The sequence below is a fragment of the Calypte anna genome, chromosome 8, assembly GCF_003957555.1.
Source record: "Calypte anna isolate BGI_N300 chromosome 8, bCalAnn1_v1.p, whole genome shotgun sequence".
Taxonomy (NCBI): domain Eukaryota; kingdom Metazoa; phylum Chordata; class Aves; order Apodiformes; family Trochilidae; genus Calypte; species Calypte anna.
Genome location: NC_044254.1, coordinates 12,408,132 through 12,426,650, shown reverse-complemented (window position 1 = coordinate 12,426,650; position 18,519 = coordinate 12,408,132). Strand labels below are relative to the sequence as shown.

The following is an 18,519-nucleotide window of genomic DNA, read 5'->3' as shown; positions in this document are numbered from 1 at the left end:
TTAATTTAGATAGCTTAAGAACCTTTTACTATTTGTTTTATATAGCTGAATAACCTTTTACTATTTGTTTTAATTTCTTTTGCCAGGTGTGACTCAACTTTTGAAAGTTCTCATTTTTGCCTCTGTACTTGCTGCTTTGCCCATCAAATCCCATTTTTTCAACTCCTTATGGGTTATGCTTATGCTCTTAATACTGTTTTCAAAGTTGTTTTCCAGTTCAGGCTGAAACCCTTCTCTACAAACTGGGATGCAAATTCCAGATAACTTTTGTATACTTGAATTAATAAAAATCTCCTCAAAACTCATGTCTTTGAGCTGTTTAGTTCTGTTCAGAGACCTCAATAGTTTTCCTAAGTTCTGAGTTTGTCTTATAAACTAATAAAATAAAATTAATCTGTTATTTTTCAATAGTATTTATATTAAATTAGCAACAACAACAAAAAGAAGCTTGATGAAAACTGTATTCTGTGATTATCTATTCTGCCTTCTCCCATATGTTAAATTCAAGGATAAATTCCATTCAGCCCAATACCTGAAGAGTTGGTAATACCTAAAATTTTATGTTAGCATTTCTGATTTAATGACTGTTACTAACAAAGTTTATCAAATATCACATGAAAGAATACCTGCCCCCTACCATTATCAGGATCTGTGGTTTTCCAGGCTGTACATAAAAAGCTGAAGTGTCTTGCAATGACTTGCCTAATAGGATTGCAATCAAATCCATGTACAGAAAGTTGTAAGGGTAACAGAATGAGAACAGTAAACTTTAGAAGATATCATTTCAATAGACTCGGGGATGAGGTTGGTATGTCTCCTGAAATATATATTGAACAGTAAAAAAAGCAGAAGTTTAAATAAAAAGCACAAGATTTGTAGGAATAAAATCAGAAATCTAAGGCAAATTTCATTTAGCAAGGAAGATAAAAAAGTAGGAAGAAAAAGGTTCTATAGACATGAGTAGAAGAAAAAAGAGAGAAGTACATATTATGTACAGGAAAAGAGTGATAATAAGAAATGATGCACAGTGAACTGAATTATTCACAGCCTTCCCTGACCTCTTTCTGAAGATGGAACGGTAGAGCCAAAACTTTTTAGTAAGAGTATTATTTCAAACAAGAACATGGCATTGCAGGCTTGAGGATGGAAAAAAGAAGCTTGAGATAATTTTTATTTTTTTTTTGTATCAGACACATGCAGCTCATATATCACTGAGCTATCAAGGAACTAACTGAAGCAAGCCACAGCCCAATATCAATTGCACCCAAAGAATTTGAGGCCTTGATCTGAAAAGCCAGAAGAGACTTTTTTTTATTTTCTCTTCTTTTCTTTTTTTCTTCTTTCCTCTTTTCTTTTTTTTCTCTTTTTCTTTTCTTTCTTTTTTTCTTTTCTTTTTTTTTTTTTAAAGGAAAAATTAAGAGGGAATGAAAATAGCCATTATATCTCCCATGAGATAAAATGGAGTACATTTATTAAAAACAATATGATTTTAAAAATACGTTAAAAAAAGTTAAATCTATCTTACTTTTGTCTTTTAGAGAATGCATATTGTCATGTGTCATCAGTAAATAGTGTTATGTGAATAATCAAGTACTTTTCTTTTTATAAGTATTCCTCACCAGATTTACATAAGACAGTTAAAAATGTATTCTAGATAAAATGAATACCCAATGAGTGCACAGCTTACTGAAAACTGAAAAAAGGACCTAAATGAAGATACTCCATCCACTCAGGACACCAGTGATTTGGATAGACAGAAATGAAGAATGTGCTAATGGTTTTTACCAAACCACGTTTGGTGGAATAAGAGAAACAGGGAAGGAAGAGATATTAATTATTTTAAAAAGCAAGATAAGAATTTGATAATCAAGCCAATCTGAAGGGTCGGAACTTAGGACATAAATTGAAAACAAGGCAATCCAACACTCATGTAGAAGGAACAGCACATTGTGGAATAGTTCAGAGTGCGAGACACAAATTATTTCATTCTGATTGGTGCTTTTTTTTTCTTACAGCAAAGCTTTCCCGGTTTGCCCTAGCTTACAAACATTTTAACACTGATTACAGGATACACTTATAGCTTACAGGATTTAACCCTAGCTTACAAACATACAAACATACACTTATAGCTTATGGGATTTAAACCTATCTTAAGACTGACACAACACTGATTACAGGATTTAAACATAAACATACAGGATACAGAATTTTTACACATTTTTTTTTTCGACTGACACAAACATACACTTATAGCTTACGGGATTTAACCCTAGCTTGCAAACATACAAACATACACTTATATCTTACAGGATTTAACCCTAGCTTACACAACACACTGCTGCAGCCTAGGCAAACCGTTCAATGTCAGCCCAGGCACTTTTCACAAAGTCTCTTGAGTTGTTCTTCTCCCTCCTGTATCTGCTCTTCTCTTGGCTTCCCTCTGCTCAGGGGTTTCCAAAGAGACAATCCTTATCTTGGCTTCCCTCTGCTCAGGGGTTTCCAAAGAGCTTGCTGGTTCCTCATGGGTTTCTGGTTCCTCATGGGATTACAGGATTTAACCCTTCCTCATGGGATTCCATACACGGGTTTTAACCCTTCCTCATGGGATTCCATCCTCCTGCCTTCCCTCTGCTCAGGGGTTTCCAAAGAGAGAATCCTTATCTTGGCTTTCCTCTGCTCAGGGGTTTCCAATCCAAAGAGCTTGCTGGTCATACCTTTCAGGGAGAGTGTTAGCCCAGGCACTTTTTCAAATCAGGGAGAATGTTCCTGTTGCCAGCTCCTCACACTGCTGCTTCCTTAGACGTCAAAGCCCGTGCAGTCATTTTTCTGTAAGCTGCCCGCATTCTCCACCAAATGTAGCGGGAGGAGCCTTTCTTGCTCCTGAGGCTCGACGAGCTGCTGGCCTCTCCATTACCTCACACGAGAGTGAGCTTCTCTCTGTGGGTGTGTGTCCCACCTTTATTGGCCCCCTGGTAATAGGGGGCCTGCCCTAACCAGGCACAGGTGGACTCACACCCACTCTTTGGCAACTCAAGGCACCTGGTTTATCTTGTTTCTCTACAAGAAAACATGACCAACAAATAAGAGTTGAAGGAAAACAGAGAACTGGGCAGATACGTAACAAGAATCTTCTAATACAATAGATTTTATACAAAAAGGGAACAATTGTCAATTGTTCTCAAGTGGAAGGACAAGACAGCAATTTGATCTTCAACAAATGAAATATGGCATATTTTACAAAAAATTTGCTTCTGCATTGATTAAACACTAACAAGAATGAGAGGCATTCAACATCATACACCTTTAGAAGTAGGATACACAAATACTTGTCAAGAAATGTTTAGCTGTATCTTCATTCTGTCCCAGTCCAGAAATTTTCTCACTATCCCTCTCAAACCTACATTGCTTAGGATTCTATGATTAGATCGATTTCTACTTAGGGGCACAGCAAAATTTAAATCTGCTTTGTGATGGTCCCATAGCATACTGTCAGCACACTACAAATTAATTTTACTGTGCTTTCCTAAAGCAGTTTTGATCCATAAAGGTTTGCTTTTATCATTGTTATCTTTTCGTCATCTGTTGCATTATTAACATTCAAAGCTTTACATTTATGTTTGTCTTTCCTGAATAAACACATCTTAAGGCAACTACACAGGTAGTAATTCAGATGCTTTATTTGTTTACTTGATTTAGTAATGTTAATGCTCCTTTCACACGGTACATGAACAAGAAATCTTCAACTTTTTTTAAAAGGAAAATACAAAAATGCATGAATTACAACTTTTATAAACTTTTCAAATGGAATGCATGTGGTAGGATCTTAGGCTCTGTAAAAGCTAACCTCTTCCTCTTTGGCTAGAAATGAAGCAACAGTAGGTTGTCATCCAATTAGAGGGAAACAAAGTTTTGCTGAGCAATTTTTCCAAAAAAACAGACCTGATTTGAGATGATAGAAGTGACTACAGAAAATAGATACATGTAGCTTTCTCAAGACAGCTGGAACTGTCTGCACAGGCACACAGCCAGAAAGACTAAAAAGGAATATGCTTCAACATGGCTACATCAGAGCTCTAGAGACTGGACCACCCACCCGTTCCATTTCATCCACATGGAGTAGACAAGCTAGGTACAAGGAAAGCTCTTGTACCAAGGAGTACCTAGCAACTGTGAAAATCATTATGTCTGATACCAATATTGGATTGGCTACTATCCGTTTTCTATTTATTTTCAACATTATCGTGTTGAAAGTCCCGTTATTCCTGAGATGCACCACCAAAAATTTAAGAGTTCCTGAAACCAAGACACTACTGTAAGCAAAGAATACTGAATGCAGTAAGCTAAGGAGAAGTGAGTGATGACACAGATAACTGCTCTCCACCTGAGGATTGTACATTGGTATAGAAATGTTCTGATGTACCCAGACATTTTCAATCCATAGCCTGTTATGCATTCTTGCTTCAAACCATCAGGATGCTAATGTGTTGGGGTTTTCTTTAAATATAATGCTATCAGACTGGTTAAAAGATCAAAACCATTGTTTTCTGCCAGACTTTTTCATTCATACTTAAATACAGGAGGTTTTTTTTTAGTCTGTACATATGACTGATTTTTAATATGCATGAAACAATTGATGGACTGGTGCTCTAAAAAAAAATTGCCCAAATATATGGCAAAGTTGCAGACAAGCTGCAAAGAGGGTCCTGTAATGAACATTTCGGTGCAATTTAAAATTAGACGGTGCTACCTACCCTGCTTAAAATACATCATTCAGCAAACTATACTAATTCCTTCACACTGAGCTCTTTTCACTTCTAGTAAGCAGATGTCTTCCAAGACTTTGACAATATAAGTAGGTGTGAAGTTAGTAATTACAAACAGGCTAACCAAGGTTTCTCCAAGACACAATGTTCAAACACTTACAATTTCTCATGATCATTTTTCATTTTATAGATTTTTGACAGAACAGAGATGGGGCTTTTACTATACAAGATACCTTGTATAGTGAAAGTACAAGAGGAGAGAGAGAAAGAGTAGTATAGGTTTCAGTATAGGCAATGATTTACAAAAGAAAGAAAAAAGTGGGAGTAGAGGGACTGAAAAAGATAAGCTAGTCTTGTTATTTATTCTGTTTTCCAATACAACACCACAAGAAGGCACCTTTATCTCTATTCAATACCCACAGGAAAGTACACATATAGAAAAACCACATCTAAAAGGAAATAAAAAGATGCAAAGTAACAGTGAAGATTGTATCGGTTATACCTCTGCTCTATGATGTGCTCAGCTTTAATGAAGGGGAATGAGTTGATCAGACTTACCTAGAATTCAGAATTTGCAACAGAAAAGTATTTTTCATTTTTCATATGTATGTGTGAAGCCAAACAATTTGCAACTCTGAGACCCTTTGGTTTTGAAATGGTTAAGATCAGAAATACACCTGGAACTAGATATGTTTGCTCTATAAGAGGAAGAGTAATTCTACAGCAAATCTAAAGAACACCAAACTTGAAGAACTCTGAACTGATGAAATTAAGAGGTCGTTTTGTACAGCACTCAAGAATGGCATCACGGCAAGAAGGAATCTCTTGCAGAGAACCAAACCCCAGATGTGGCAAAAATTGCTAGTATTGACAATTCAATACACAGAAAAGTGCATAAAAGCACAAATCTGTAACAGTCAGGCAAGTTAAGAGCTATTGAGATATTCTAATGAAAAGATCTTAAGACATTGAAACTAAAATAAAACAGAAAATTCAACGATTACATGCATTTTTAGAGTAAGTATTTGATACCATATACAAACATGTAAACCACTTTATTTCAGTGAAATGGTTATAAATGCCAGTGTTAGCATGGAGACAAACACATAACCACTCAGGAGAGGCTATATGTGGTGCTTTATTTTGAGGCCCCGGGAACCAAATCTGGCTCCGAAGTCAGTCACAGCGCGGCCACAATTTATCCCGGAAAATTTTGCAATCTAATTACATATTCAACAGTTTACAGCATTTTCTAATACATTTGCATGTGTACATTGCTTCATCAGTGAATTGCGACACTGGCCCCTTTTGGGCTTGCATTCCCCCCTCAGGTGGTCGTCGGGATGAAGTAAGACGTCTTCCTCGCTGTGTCCTTTTCACCTTCCTTCTCTTGGTTAATGTCCAGCTGGTGTGTGATTGCTTCCAAATTGGTTTTACTACCAGCTTCCTTCTATCTCTACTGGACTAACTTTGATATGCAGAGTCTTACCCTTAACTTGCTACTTAAATAAATGCTGAGTACAAGGTAAAACTTTTACATGTTTCCACATTGCTATTTTCTTCTACCTCTAATTCTAAAATAATCAATTCTAAAATAATAAGATTCAGAATATATTTCTTTTACTTTCTTTCTATCCCAACAGCAGCATATGGTATCGATACGAGAAAATGCAGAGTAATTAGTTAATCTAAAAAATGCATGAGTATGAATTTGACTACTAAATGATTAAACTAGTACATTTTAAGATGTGTATTAATATTTAATTATTGACACTATGAGAAAAGAGAAAATCTCTTGATGTTACTTCTCAGCTCTTCCTGATACTCAGTATCCCATGTATAATTCATTTGAATAGTTTGTGCATATACAGTCAATCACTAGTTAAATAAAAGAATCATACTCAGATTCCCTAATCGCCTCAATAGATCCTAATGCACAATTTTCCACATTCGGGAATCAGAGCGTTTTATTTAAGAAATCAGTCTGGCCACGATGAATGCAGTGCAGCCTGAGCAGACATCAGTTCAAAGAATCAGATGTCAATGTGCTCCCTCTAATGTCCCTTAATCATCACACCAATTAGCAGTTGAATAGTGATGTGATTAAAAAGACTGCTGCTATCCTATACCTATTCAGACTGGTAGAATTCTACATATGTTCTACCAATTAATGTTTGAATAGAGCAGCGATTAGAGAGACATCTGCCATTGTATATTCATTCAGAAAAGAGCTAAACTTGAATATTCATATGCAATGAAGAAAAAAATAAATATTTTCAAAGGTAAACTACACATTTAGATTATAAAGATAATGGGGTTGATTCATTTAATGAGTGTTCTCTATTTTACAATATTTGGGATTATTTTTAATTTTATAAATATATAATCTTTCATCAATACATGTCTGGAAATGGCCAAATTATTAACTGAAAAATATTTCTTCAATTAAGGTTTCTGATTTCAGACCTTGGGTGAACTGGGTTTATTATCTGCTTGTCTGCAATTTGCACTATTCCTGCTTCAACCCATCAGGGTTTTTTTGTGAGCTACTAACTTGATTATTCTGTACCTGTGATTCATGACTGGGCACAAAAATCATGTGGCATTTTCCCATCTCACTGGAAGGCAATATTTAGAGAAACAAATATAGCTGAGAAAGAATCACCTTATTTACAGGTTTTTCTGTGACAGCCTGGAGCCTGGACATTTGTAACCAAGAGGTCCTTACAAACCCTTTTCTTTATAAAATAAGGATTCCTTTTTATGAATGTTCATACATAGCAGCTACAAAAATACTATCCAAGTAAAAAGAAGTTCAAAGTTTTTAGGTAACTTTTACTACTGTTTTAGGGAGCAAACTTGCCCTTTCAATTTAGAGAGTAACTTGATCTGTTATATCTTGCAATGAATTGCAAATCACACTACCCACCATTAGCATAGAGCAATCTAGTAGTTGCACCTTAATGTTGCAAAGAAAAAGACAAGGTGAAGAATTTGATCCTCTCTAATTGCTGGAAAGAATGATAGAACAGTTAGTAAGGACTCTTGCCCATAAGTGATGGCCCTGCAAAAAACAGCTGAGCTTAATTTTTTTTTTTCAATGAAGAGAGGCTCTCATGGCACAATGCTGATCTTGCTTAGCAAATGTAAGGGTAAAGAACAATGCTACTAATGCCAGAAAATCGATACTGTTACAGGCTATGGCAATTAACTACAAACCAATCTAAACCCCATTTCCTTTTCATCTTTCTTCTCTCCTTGAAATACTTCCAACTCTTCCATCTGGAGCAATTATTACCATTATTTCTAAATGCAGAAGCTGAAGAAAGTCTGAATACCTAGGTGGGTTTGTATCATCTTCTCATCTATCCTTAGTAGGTACCTTCAAGTGTTCATTATTTTAAAAAGGCTACAATAATAATATTTTAGAAAGAACTACAATATCCCACTGAGTTCTCCACTGGGAAGTGAATCCATAAGAAGTCCAGAGGTGAATTTCATTAAGTAAGAAACCCGTGCGTCTACAAGGTAAAAGCAGAACTTGTCCCCTAATGCTATTCATAAAGTGAGGAATTCAGTGTGCTGTGTGTAATGCAAACACACACAATGCACACCCATCAAGTTTGTGATTTAAATGTCAGCAAGCAAAAAATACATAGAGAAATGGAATTATAGTGAGATGGAAATCATAACTAAAAACATAAATCAGATGTCTATACAATCTTAAACTACCTAGGAAAATTTCGAAATCAAAGTGAGTCCTCACAGCATTCACAGTTTATTTCTTTGCTTTACTTTTATCTGTAAATTGATTAATTAGTATGATTTACAATTTCGTGTCTTCTCCAAGATTTACAATTACTAAATTTACTAATTTACTATTAGCCATCTCAAAACTCTTCTGGTTTCAATTTCATCTGACCTACAGAAAACTTTTTTTCTCCAGACAGTAGTGGCATCTTTCAGCATGACTCAGAAGAAACCAATGTTAATGCTAAGGTTTAGAACTGATACTGGGAGTGACTCAGTAATGGAGTTTACATACTCTGATCTCAATCTCTGAGCTAAAATTTCTGAAGGAAAGCTGACTGGTATTACACCTAAAAATCATTTTCACAGCAGAATTTGGTTGCTAATACAATAAATAAACAACAGCCCTCACTGAAAGCATAGTTGAACCTTCCTTTTTTCCACTATTGAGGAAAGATATTGACACTCAGTTTTCACTTCAGAACTCACTCAACAGGCAACCCAAAGAGTCTCAGTGAGCAGGCTAGGAGTTAAAATTTCACTAGTGTAATTATTCTGAAGAAAGATGTAAGTCTGCCATCTGGAAGTGTATTAGACATTACAAAGTCACTGTGTGCATGCCTCAGCAGATGCAGCTTTTGTTCAGAGTTTTGAGGGTTGTTAATTTAATTAGTTTTGTATTTTCATGCTCCCACCTTCCCTCCAACAGTAATTCTGCAAAGGCAGTATCAGTACAGCTTTAAAAGAATGCAAAGATAAAAGTCAAATAAATATTTTATGGAAATGAAAACATACTAGATTATGGTTGAAATGCTGATTCCTTTGGTTGCTCCTCCCAGCAGATATTTGTTGGTCATACTGGATTACATAACTTTGAGAAAAATAGGAACTTTATAGGGGTTTTGGTTTGGTTTGTGTTGTTTTGTTGTGAGTTTTTTTTTAATAACGAACAAATATCAACTATCAAACCCTAATTTTCCTAGGTAGTAAAAGAAAATGTTTTGACAAAACTATGAAAAGACACCATAATATTTTATCCAGAAGGAAACAGTTTGCGGATGAAGTTACAGCACTCTACCTAAATGACTTCTGAATTTATACTGAGAGAACCTGCAGGAAGACAGTATAAAACACTACAAACCTTCTAATCAGATGAGATCAGAGACAACAAAATCTGATAGGATTAGTCAAATACCATACTGAGACCAGGAATCTAAATACCTAGAGAAGAAATAGTATCTAATGGTAAAAGTACAGAATACAGACACTTAATAATGAAAAAATATTTATTCTAAAACTATTTCCTGAAAAATACAGCACACAATTTAAAATGCAGAGCTATTTCTTAAATCTAGGCTTTATGCAGTTACATATAAACTATGTATATATATGGTCATGTATATATAGCACATATCTAGGTAGCCCTCTAAATACACACAAGTATGTAACACAGGTATATATGGATGGGGTGCTGAGACATATGTACAGCTTGATGGGGTGCTGAGACATATATAATCAATAATATTAGAAAGGTTGGACCAAGAGATGCTTGAGGTCCTGACATTCTATGATTCTATATGATGGGTTCTCCTATTTCTGAACCAAAATAAAATCACAATTGAAAGTCTCAGAAATGATAGCAAAGTGCTGCTCTACCCAGTAATATTCTTGGAAAAGAGAAATAAAAGGAGCAAGTGGGCAGCATCCCACCAGGGTAGAGAAGAGGCATCTGCCACTGGCTACCCAGAAAGAGCAAGTGTTTCTGCTAGGCTCAGGAGGTGGTTGGCCAGCTGCGAGACCACTTGATACTTGAGAGAGATCAGATTGCTCTGCCAAAAGGGAAAAAGATTAACTAAATTATAAAAAAGGGAAAAGGTATGGCATGTCCTAGGTTCTGAAAAGTAAATAGCTGAACACAAAATTACTTTGTGTCTCTGGAAAAGACCTAAGAGCCAAATTTGGCTACTGAACAACACAAGAAACTCAAAATTTTAACTTCTCATGCAACTGAGATTTCAGCCTCCATGATTATTCCATGTTCCACATGCAACAATAAATGTGCACTTACTGAGCAGTTTTTGTTTGAATTCCTCTTCCATTGCTTCTTGACTTGCTTCTTTGCTGCAGTTGAATGAAGAGTTGCATTCCTCTGTTTTCGTGGGTTTAAAGCCAGAATGCTCTATAGAAAGAGAACAGAAAATAATAAAATACAGACAAAAAAATTCAAAAAAGTTGAAAGCCTCTTAAGTCAAACCTCACACGCTTGTTTACAGTGGCAAGCAAACCCAAAACACAATTATCAATATTATAGCCGAACTTCATACTAATTTGTTTCGATTTCTATTGTCTGCAACACTTAGATTTTGAATATTTAAAGACATTTCTAGGACTGCTAGAGAACAAAATTATATTTATTGTCCATGATGGTAGTTTTCACTCCTGGGTGTTTGTTACATACAGCATACAGAAATACACAATTCTGCTTCATTATTTTACTCTAAGTAACACTTGTAAAGCAAAACACGCAGAAATATTTTAAATTAATCTAGGTTATTTCTGGGTGTTTCATCCTTTCTGTAAAAACTCTAAATTCTCCTTCACAGGAACGTGCTTCTATGCCTAGTGAGCTGATAAGTTAACTTCATTTCTCTTACAGTACTTCTATTTGCAAGGATTCAAACAAATGTTGGAAATTTAGTTGTAATTTTAAATGACAGTGGTGGTCTGATGACACAGGCAGAATGAAGTTTGTAATGACTTTCGTTATGCTGGCATAACTCAAAAAATTAAATTAGTTTTTTGGAACCCAATCTCTTTCTCACATCAAGCAAATGACAGATTTCTGTAGCAAAACTGACTTCATTTAATGCAACTGGTGAGTGTGAACAGAGTGCAAGTGACAGATCCAGACTCAGGTCTGTGATGGAGAACAAAAACAGGCATATTGGTTGTAACTCCTGGATTGGTTTTGTAAGTTTTCTTTAAAAACAAAACAAAACAAAAAAACCTTTATTTTACCACTGTACTTCTCCACTGTGGTGAATAGGGTGTGCTTATCCTGCTACTATATATCAAATGATGTGAGATTGACTTACAGAAATGGAGGCTGAACTGTCTCCGTGAGTATGATGGGGTAATGAATATTATATATTTTAAAAGTCTGCTGGCACAGGTGATAATGATGAAAAAGTAACCTATTCTATTGCATTAAGATTTTCTTGTGCTGATGTTTATGGGATTTTAATTTTTTTTTTTAATGCAAACGAGTCAAGTTCTAATGAACTATTTCATGCTTGCTCTGGACTGAACAGTAATCCATTTTTCCCACAAAACAGAAATCTTGCCTACTTGAAAATTCTACCTGCAAATAACAATAGCCCAGTACATATACCAGTACAATAATAATAATAATAATAGCCCTGTACAATAACAATAGCAGTACATAGCCCAGATTTGCCTGACAAAAAAAAGTGGGTTACAACATTCAAAAAAGTATGGTCTATTTTAGCAGCCTACATGCTGCTGACTTTTGGGAAGAATTAGAAGGTGTAATGAGATGTACCTCTGCAATTTCAGCAGTAAAGACTGCTCTGGGTGTTACCTAGCTGAATACCTTAGGCAAGATGTGATAACCAAATGCATTCAGTGGTGGTTAATGCTAATTTATTTCATTCTTAATTAAAACAGAGCAGGGGCATTCACATAAGGAATGTCACAGCATCTCAGTTGCTACTTTAATTTCTCAAGAAGATCAAACTAAACTGTCAGAGCCCATCTGACCCATTGGTTATAGGCTGTTGAGTATCCAAATCACCCAAACTGGGCAGTACTTACTGAATCACAGACGCTTCAGCAAGATTTTGCCTACTCTCTTTTTTAATTGTTCAGTGCAGTACTCTTGGCCAAGCATATTAGAATTATTTTAGCAAACTGAAATGAATTGCAGATTTCTAGTAATAAACTGTAACAGATGTACTCCACTGGGTACAGCACCAGTTGGTTTAAAACATGGAACAAATGGTGGGGCAAGCCAAGGACGGAAGAATCCCCATATGTTTGGTCCTGTTGGAATTCTGCAGCAGGAGCACGGCTCCAAGCACAACAGTTACAGAAATCCAAAAGGACTTTGTAGCGTATCATGTCCCAGAATTAAGTCTGAAATAAAACTGGCACAGAACACACTAAATCACATACACAATATAAAAATTGCTTGTAGTCTCACTACCTAAATAATACACTATCTGTCTAAATCTTGGATTGCTGACCAAGGGGGCTGCTGTTGCTGGAGGTCCCAAGTGTTTAGGAACCACTCAGAAGTTAACTGCCTAAACAGGACTGTAGTGTAAATGCTTTTGGGTCTGTTAAACTGTCAGAGAGAAAGATTAGTGAGAGTGTTTTCTTGCTATTCATTTCAGTTGGTTTTCTGCAGCTTATGGCTAGTCAGACATTTAGTAAATTTAACAAATTCAGGTAGGTCAGACAGTAAGTGGAAAATTACAGAAAAGAAAGTTCTAGAGGGAGCGTTGCAACTGACACTTAAGGAAGGCACTCAGCTAAACCAAAATAAACCACCATGGATATGGAAGAACGGAATCCCAAGATCTGCAGTCTCCCAAACACACTGGTTCTCTGAGCAGTAGGAGACCTCACTGGTGAGGAGAATTATCTGGACATCTGCAATCTTGCTTGCCCTGATCCCATGCTTATCTTGCTACATAAATTCTCATTCATGCCAGACAAGCTGTTGTTTGATCTCTCCAAATGTTCAAAGGGCAAGACTCAAGTTCCCCAATGTAGAATGTGGATACATTATACATCACTTTTCAGAGGGCAATGAACTTTGGGTTTCAGAGTAAGATGCTATTTGTATAGTAATGGGGAACTTACAAATTATATATTTAGTCTTTATGTAAAAGGCCACATTTACTTTCTTAAAAATAAAGTAGGTATAAATCCATTATCATTGGATTGGCTACAAATCAGAACATAACACTGCTGTATCTTTGTAGAAATCCATTTTGGTACTGCATTGATGGAGAAAGAAACAGACTAAGTATACAGAAGTAAATTCAGCCCATGTACACAAGTACAAACTTGTCACAGCCACACAACAAGCACAGCACACATCATTATGGACACCAAATTATTATACTTTCATTATTTTCATAAATTATTTGAAGACTTCTCTTTGGGAAGAGAGCCAAGCAGCCTGTCTCTACAGAACACAGTATTTATTGCAAATGACCTTCAAATATGACTACCTTAAGGAATTCATTTAAGAACAATTTCTTTTATGTCTTTTAAAAGATTAAGATTATTAGAAGCTAAAAAAAAAATTAACACTGTCTTAATTCCCTAAAATATTCTCTTCCAGAAGGCAACGTATTCATTATAGCAAATACATATTAATTTCAGCTGCAAGTATTCTAAACTGCTATAAACTACTCGTAAGTGATGTACATTGAGAATGACTAGCATGTACAGCTACAGCTTTTAAATTTTGAGGATTTAATGACAAATGGTTCTGTTGATCTTTGCCAACACAGTAACATAGCTTTTGAGAATAAACTTGCCATAAGCTATGCAATAGATGTTTATTGCTCAGCTTCTATTTTAAAGGCTATGATTAGCAAGTGTACACAAAACATATTAGCTCTAATCTTCACTAACATCTATTAATAAAAAGGCTGTAAAAGTTTTAAAACTATGCTATATTACAGTCAGCAATTTATTTAGCATTAATATTATACCAAAATTAATTATTTTAAGGCATTCATTTGAGGTAGGACATGTTCTTCAGCTGGAAGTCCTGTTTCAAATACAGCATTTTCAGGTAAATTAAAACAGGTTTAGCATATGCTCTACAGTGACCCAGCAAAAATATATAAAAATTATATAAATATATATAAATACTGCATTAAAAGTATCACTCCCATTTTATTCCCACCTCATAAAGCAACTCTTAGCTGAAATCATAAGAAGCTATTGCAACTAAATCTGATTTTTAATTAAATGCATATTCAGCAAAATAAAGTTAAGGAAGCTCTATGCTGAGTGCTTAGTGCTTCCAACACCAGCAGGGGTGGAAGGGAAGAGGGGTCAGAGGGAGGATGGTGTTAATAAAAAAGTACAATTTACATCGTAGGTGGAACTGCAGTAACTGCGTATCAGTCATCAAATGCTAGTCTAGCATTGTCATTGTAAAGTATATAACACAGTTTTGAAAGCTTTTTTTTAAAAAGCTTTTAAGTCTTCAGCTTTATTTTTCCTTCCCTGTCCCAAAGTAAACTCCTTAGCAACATGTTCTTCTACTGAAGCCAATGAGTTGTGCCAAGAGTATTTAGTCCTTAGTAATTCTCATTGTTTTTACTGGTGATTCAAAGCCAGAACAAGGGTCTGAAAAATACAAACTCAGACTCTCTCACTGGTTGCAGTATTAAAATTGCTTCTTAATAAGACAAATTATTACTTTTCTCTTTTCATGGATTCTGTCCACAATCTATAGCATGTTGGGGAAATTTCATATGAACAGCCCCAAAACATCTTCTGAAGCTCACCACAGATCAATATGTACACAGCTGCAAGGAAGCTTCTGAAAATGCAACTGTTCACATGCAGACTAAGACCACAGGCATAACAGGTGGTCCCATGTGTTATTTACTTTGTTTTAGCATCCAGCTCAGTTATCTAGCCCAGCCCCCGTAGTGCACAGGTTATACCCTGGTTTATTCCAGTTGTTACACAGAGCATCCTCAATTAAACTCTTACATATAGCAATTAAAATTCAGGAGTAGGGCTAGGCATACTAGGGAACACATGTGGAGAGCAATCCAACCCACCCCATTCCATTAATCTGCCCAATTTCCTTAAAAAGGGTTGCGATCTCCCTCACAGTAAGTAACATTAAATGTATTGCAAGATACATATGTTCACCAAGTGAACATAATGAGAACATATTTTTCTAAGTGTAATGAGGATACTAGACAATTAATTTCATAGCTAGAGAAGTGTTAATTCATTGACAGAAACAATCATAGAATAGTTTGGGTTGGAAAGGACCATCTAGTTCGAAGTATCCTGCATGGGCAGGGACACCTCCCACTACTCCAGGTTGCTCAAAGCCCCACCCAAGCTGGCTTTGGACACTTGCAAGGACAGGGCAGCCACAACTTCCCTGGACAACCTGTTTCAGCATTTTGCCACACTCACAGGAAAGAATTCCTTCCTAACATGTATCCCAAATCTACTTTCTTCCAGTTTGAAACCGTTCCCCTTTGCCCTATTTTAATATGTGGTTGAAAAAAGTCCTACTCCAGCTTTCCTGTAGGCCCCCTTCAGGTACTTAAATGTCACTAAACAATCTCCCTGGAGTCTTCTCCAGGCTGAACAACTCCAGTTCTCTCAGCCTGTCTTCATAGGAGAGGTTCTCCATCCTTCTGATCGTCTTGGTGGCCCTCTGGACTCACTCCAGCAGATCCTTCTTATGTTGGAGGAAGTACCTGGGTTTTTTCCCCTGATATTTTCCAGGCTATCTGAACATTAATTTCAATAGCATTAATCAGTCAAAGACCAAAGAACGCAATCTAGAAGTATTTATTTTCATGAGATTAGATGACCCAGAATAATGGAGTTGTGTTTAAAAATAATGTCAGTTAAGAAAAAGATTACTGAGGCATGAACTCTTTCTATTCATATCTTAATTGAATTGCTTAGTTCTCATTTTACTTCTCACATATAGTCTGCTTTCTAGAAAGCTGCATGAAGCACTAACAGTTAGATGCAGCACTTCAAACACTGTGTGAAGTCCCTAACTATCACAAGTTGAAGTTTCATTACTAAATGAGCAAGTGAAAGTTCTAATCCTAGGAGAGTGTGTAACACTAAAAGATAAACAAGATTTCAAGAAATAAGTATCTGTGGTGTCATGTCTTAGAGAAGCTAGCTATATGCCATTTTTCTTTATTGAAAAACAAGGGCATGCTGTGAATGTCTCCCTCCTGAGTATGACAGAATATCCCATAAATTGATACTTGTGTCAAAAGTGTATTTCCTTAATGAAATTCTGAACCAACAAGAATCTTTACAAAAAATTTACATAACATCTTAGAAAAACCCAAAAAATTTCAAAAAGTAAAAAACACTGTTTTCACAGTAGCTCAGGCCTGGTTTAGTTGTGAGGTGATGAAAGCCATAGAAAGCTAGACAAAGTGTGAAATGAACAGAGATGTCAGGGGAATAGTGTGATCAGCCTTTGGAGAACCCAGTTTAGAAAGGACCCCAGACAGCACAGGACTCAGAAGGGATACACCCAAAGAATTATTTCTGATATTACCAGATGTGTTTTCTGCCACAACCCTCTCTAAAGAAAGATCCATTCTCCAGGTGACCCTCTGTCCATGCCCAAGAATCAGCAATTTACATTATTACAGTATCTACAAACCAGAGTGCTCAGAGAGATGGAAGATGGGGCTCCAGTTCCGTGAAGAGACAGCCAGTCTGTGACTAGGAAACGTGCCAGAAGAGCAGCAGCACTGCAGCCTCCTGTGAGACAGGGGCTAAGAAGCCAACAAACCAAAGAGACCAGAATCTGAATCCCAGTGTTTATTTGGGGCATGGGATTTGGGGGGCTCAAAAACACCTGGCAACAGACTCAACTTTTAATCACAAGACTTATTTCTGAGTCACACAAGCTCTGACCCTTTAAAAAAAGACTCAGATTCAAAGGCCAATGGATGATCTTGTCATAAGCATAATCTAGCTGTGCACTGCCAAGTCACTGCCTATAGCATAGCAGTTGAGTACAACATCCTCATCTTTACATTTCTATGTAGCTTTAGATTTCCCTAGAAATCATCTTCTACATCAGAACAAACACTTCTATGGCTTCCTGCATGCCTTACACAGTCTTTATTATTTGGTAAGAGTAAAACTTCTATTTATCCTGTAATATCACCACAGCATACTGGTTATCCTGAAGAGGTAGTCTTACATCCATTCCTAGATAATTAGAAACTGTAGTTTCCAAAACAGATTTTCTACTGCACATTTTTCATGGTCCTCAGATTTCCCTACAGTATGTAAATAATCTTAACAAAATGAGCTAAATCACTCCCACAAAAGTCAGGAAAGTCTTAGTTATGAATATGTCTATATTAACAGAAGTGTGGTACACCTCACCTTTCTGTTATATAAAGTTAATGCATTACAGTTTTTTAAAATTACACAACCATAAACATAGTTTACCTAACCCTAATTTTGTTGATACATTAACTTTCAATTAAGAGTTTGATTTTTCTACCTCAGCAACACATTAATGCTGGGTATTATTGTTAACTCTAGAAGGTTTATTAGAAGAGAGAAAAAAAAAAAAAGTTACTTGCTTCCCATAGATACCAACGGCTGCTCTCTATTGGAAGAGCTCTGGGTGGTAAATTATGAGGCTGGAAACTCTGCATGCTGCCTCCTTGACACAAATAATCTCAGCAGAAGCACCTTGACCCTCACAGGGAAAACTAAAGTGAATACACATCCTCCATGCTTAAGTATCCAAATAATAGCCCAGAATTCAGTGAATTAATTATTCACCCCCTGAACCCAAGCACATATACATCCACTGTGCCATAAGATGAAGTTCTCAGAACCAAAGCTCCCCCAGGAACCTCCTATTCTGTGATAAAGTCACATTTTCACACTATAAGGAGTACACTACACCAAAAGCTGTTTGGGTTAACATCGCACATTCAGAAAAGACATATCTGAGCACAGCTCTCCTGGATTTACTCAAAGTTGAATTCACTATCATGTATTCATTTTGTTGACTAGAATATTATTTAGCTTATAGTTCTTAAAAATAGAAGAGTTTAAAACTTGATGCAGCTATCCTTCTGCACATATATTTCAATAAATTTTCTCTCTAACTGTACAGTCTTTAATCATCCAGTGAATTTGAGTTGGTTAAGTGTAGAAAAACCAGAGCAATTAATGTCATAGCCTTGATTCATTGCTT

At 36.1% G+C, this 18,519-nt stretch overlaps 1 protein-coding gene across 1 annotated transcript in view; it reads right to left on the bottom strand.

Annotated features, from left to right (window-relative positions):
- The window catches only part of DPYD (dihydropyrimidine dehydrogenase), a 340,069-nt gene that overhangs the window by 309,675 nt on the left and 11,875 nt on the right, over window positions 1-18,519 (bottom strand). The window contains exon 2 of the mRNA XM_030455551.1: window positions 10,582-10,692. Within this exon, the coding sequence (XP_030311411.1) occupies window positions 10,582-10,692 (111 nt within the window). The remainder of the gene's footprint in view (window positions 1-10,581; window positions 10,693-18,519) is intronic.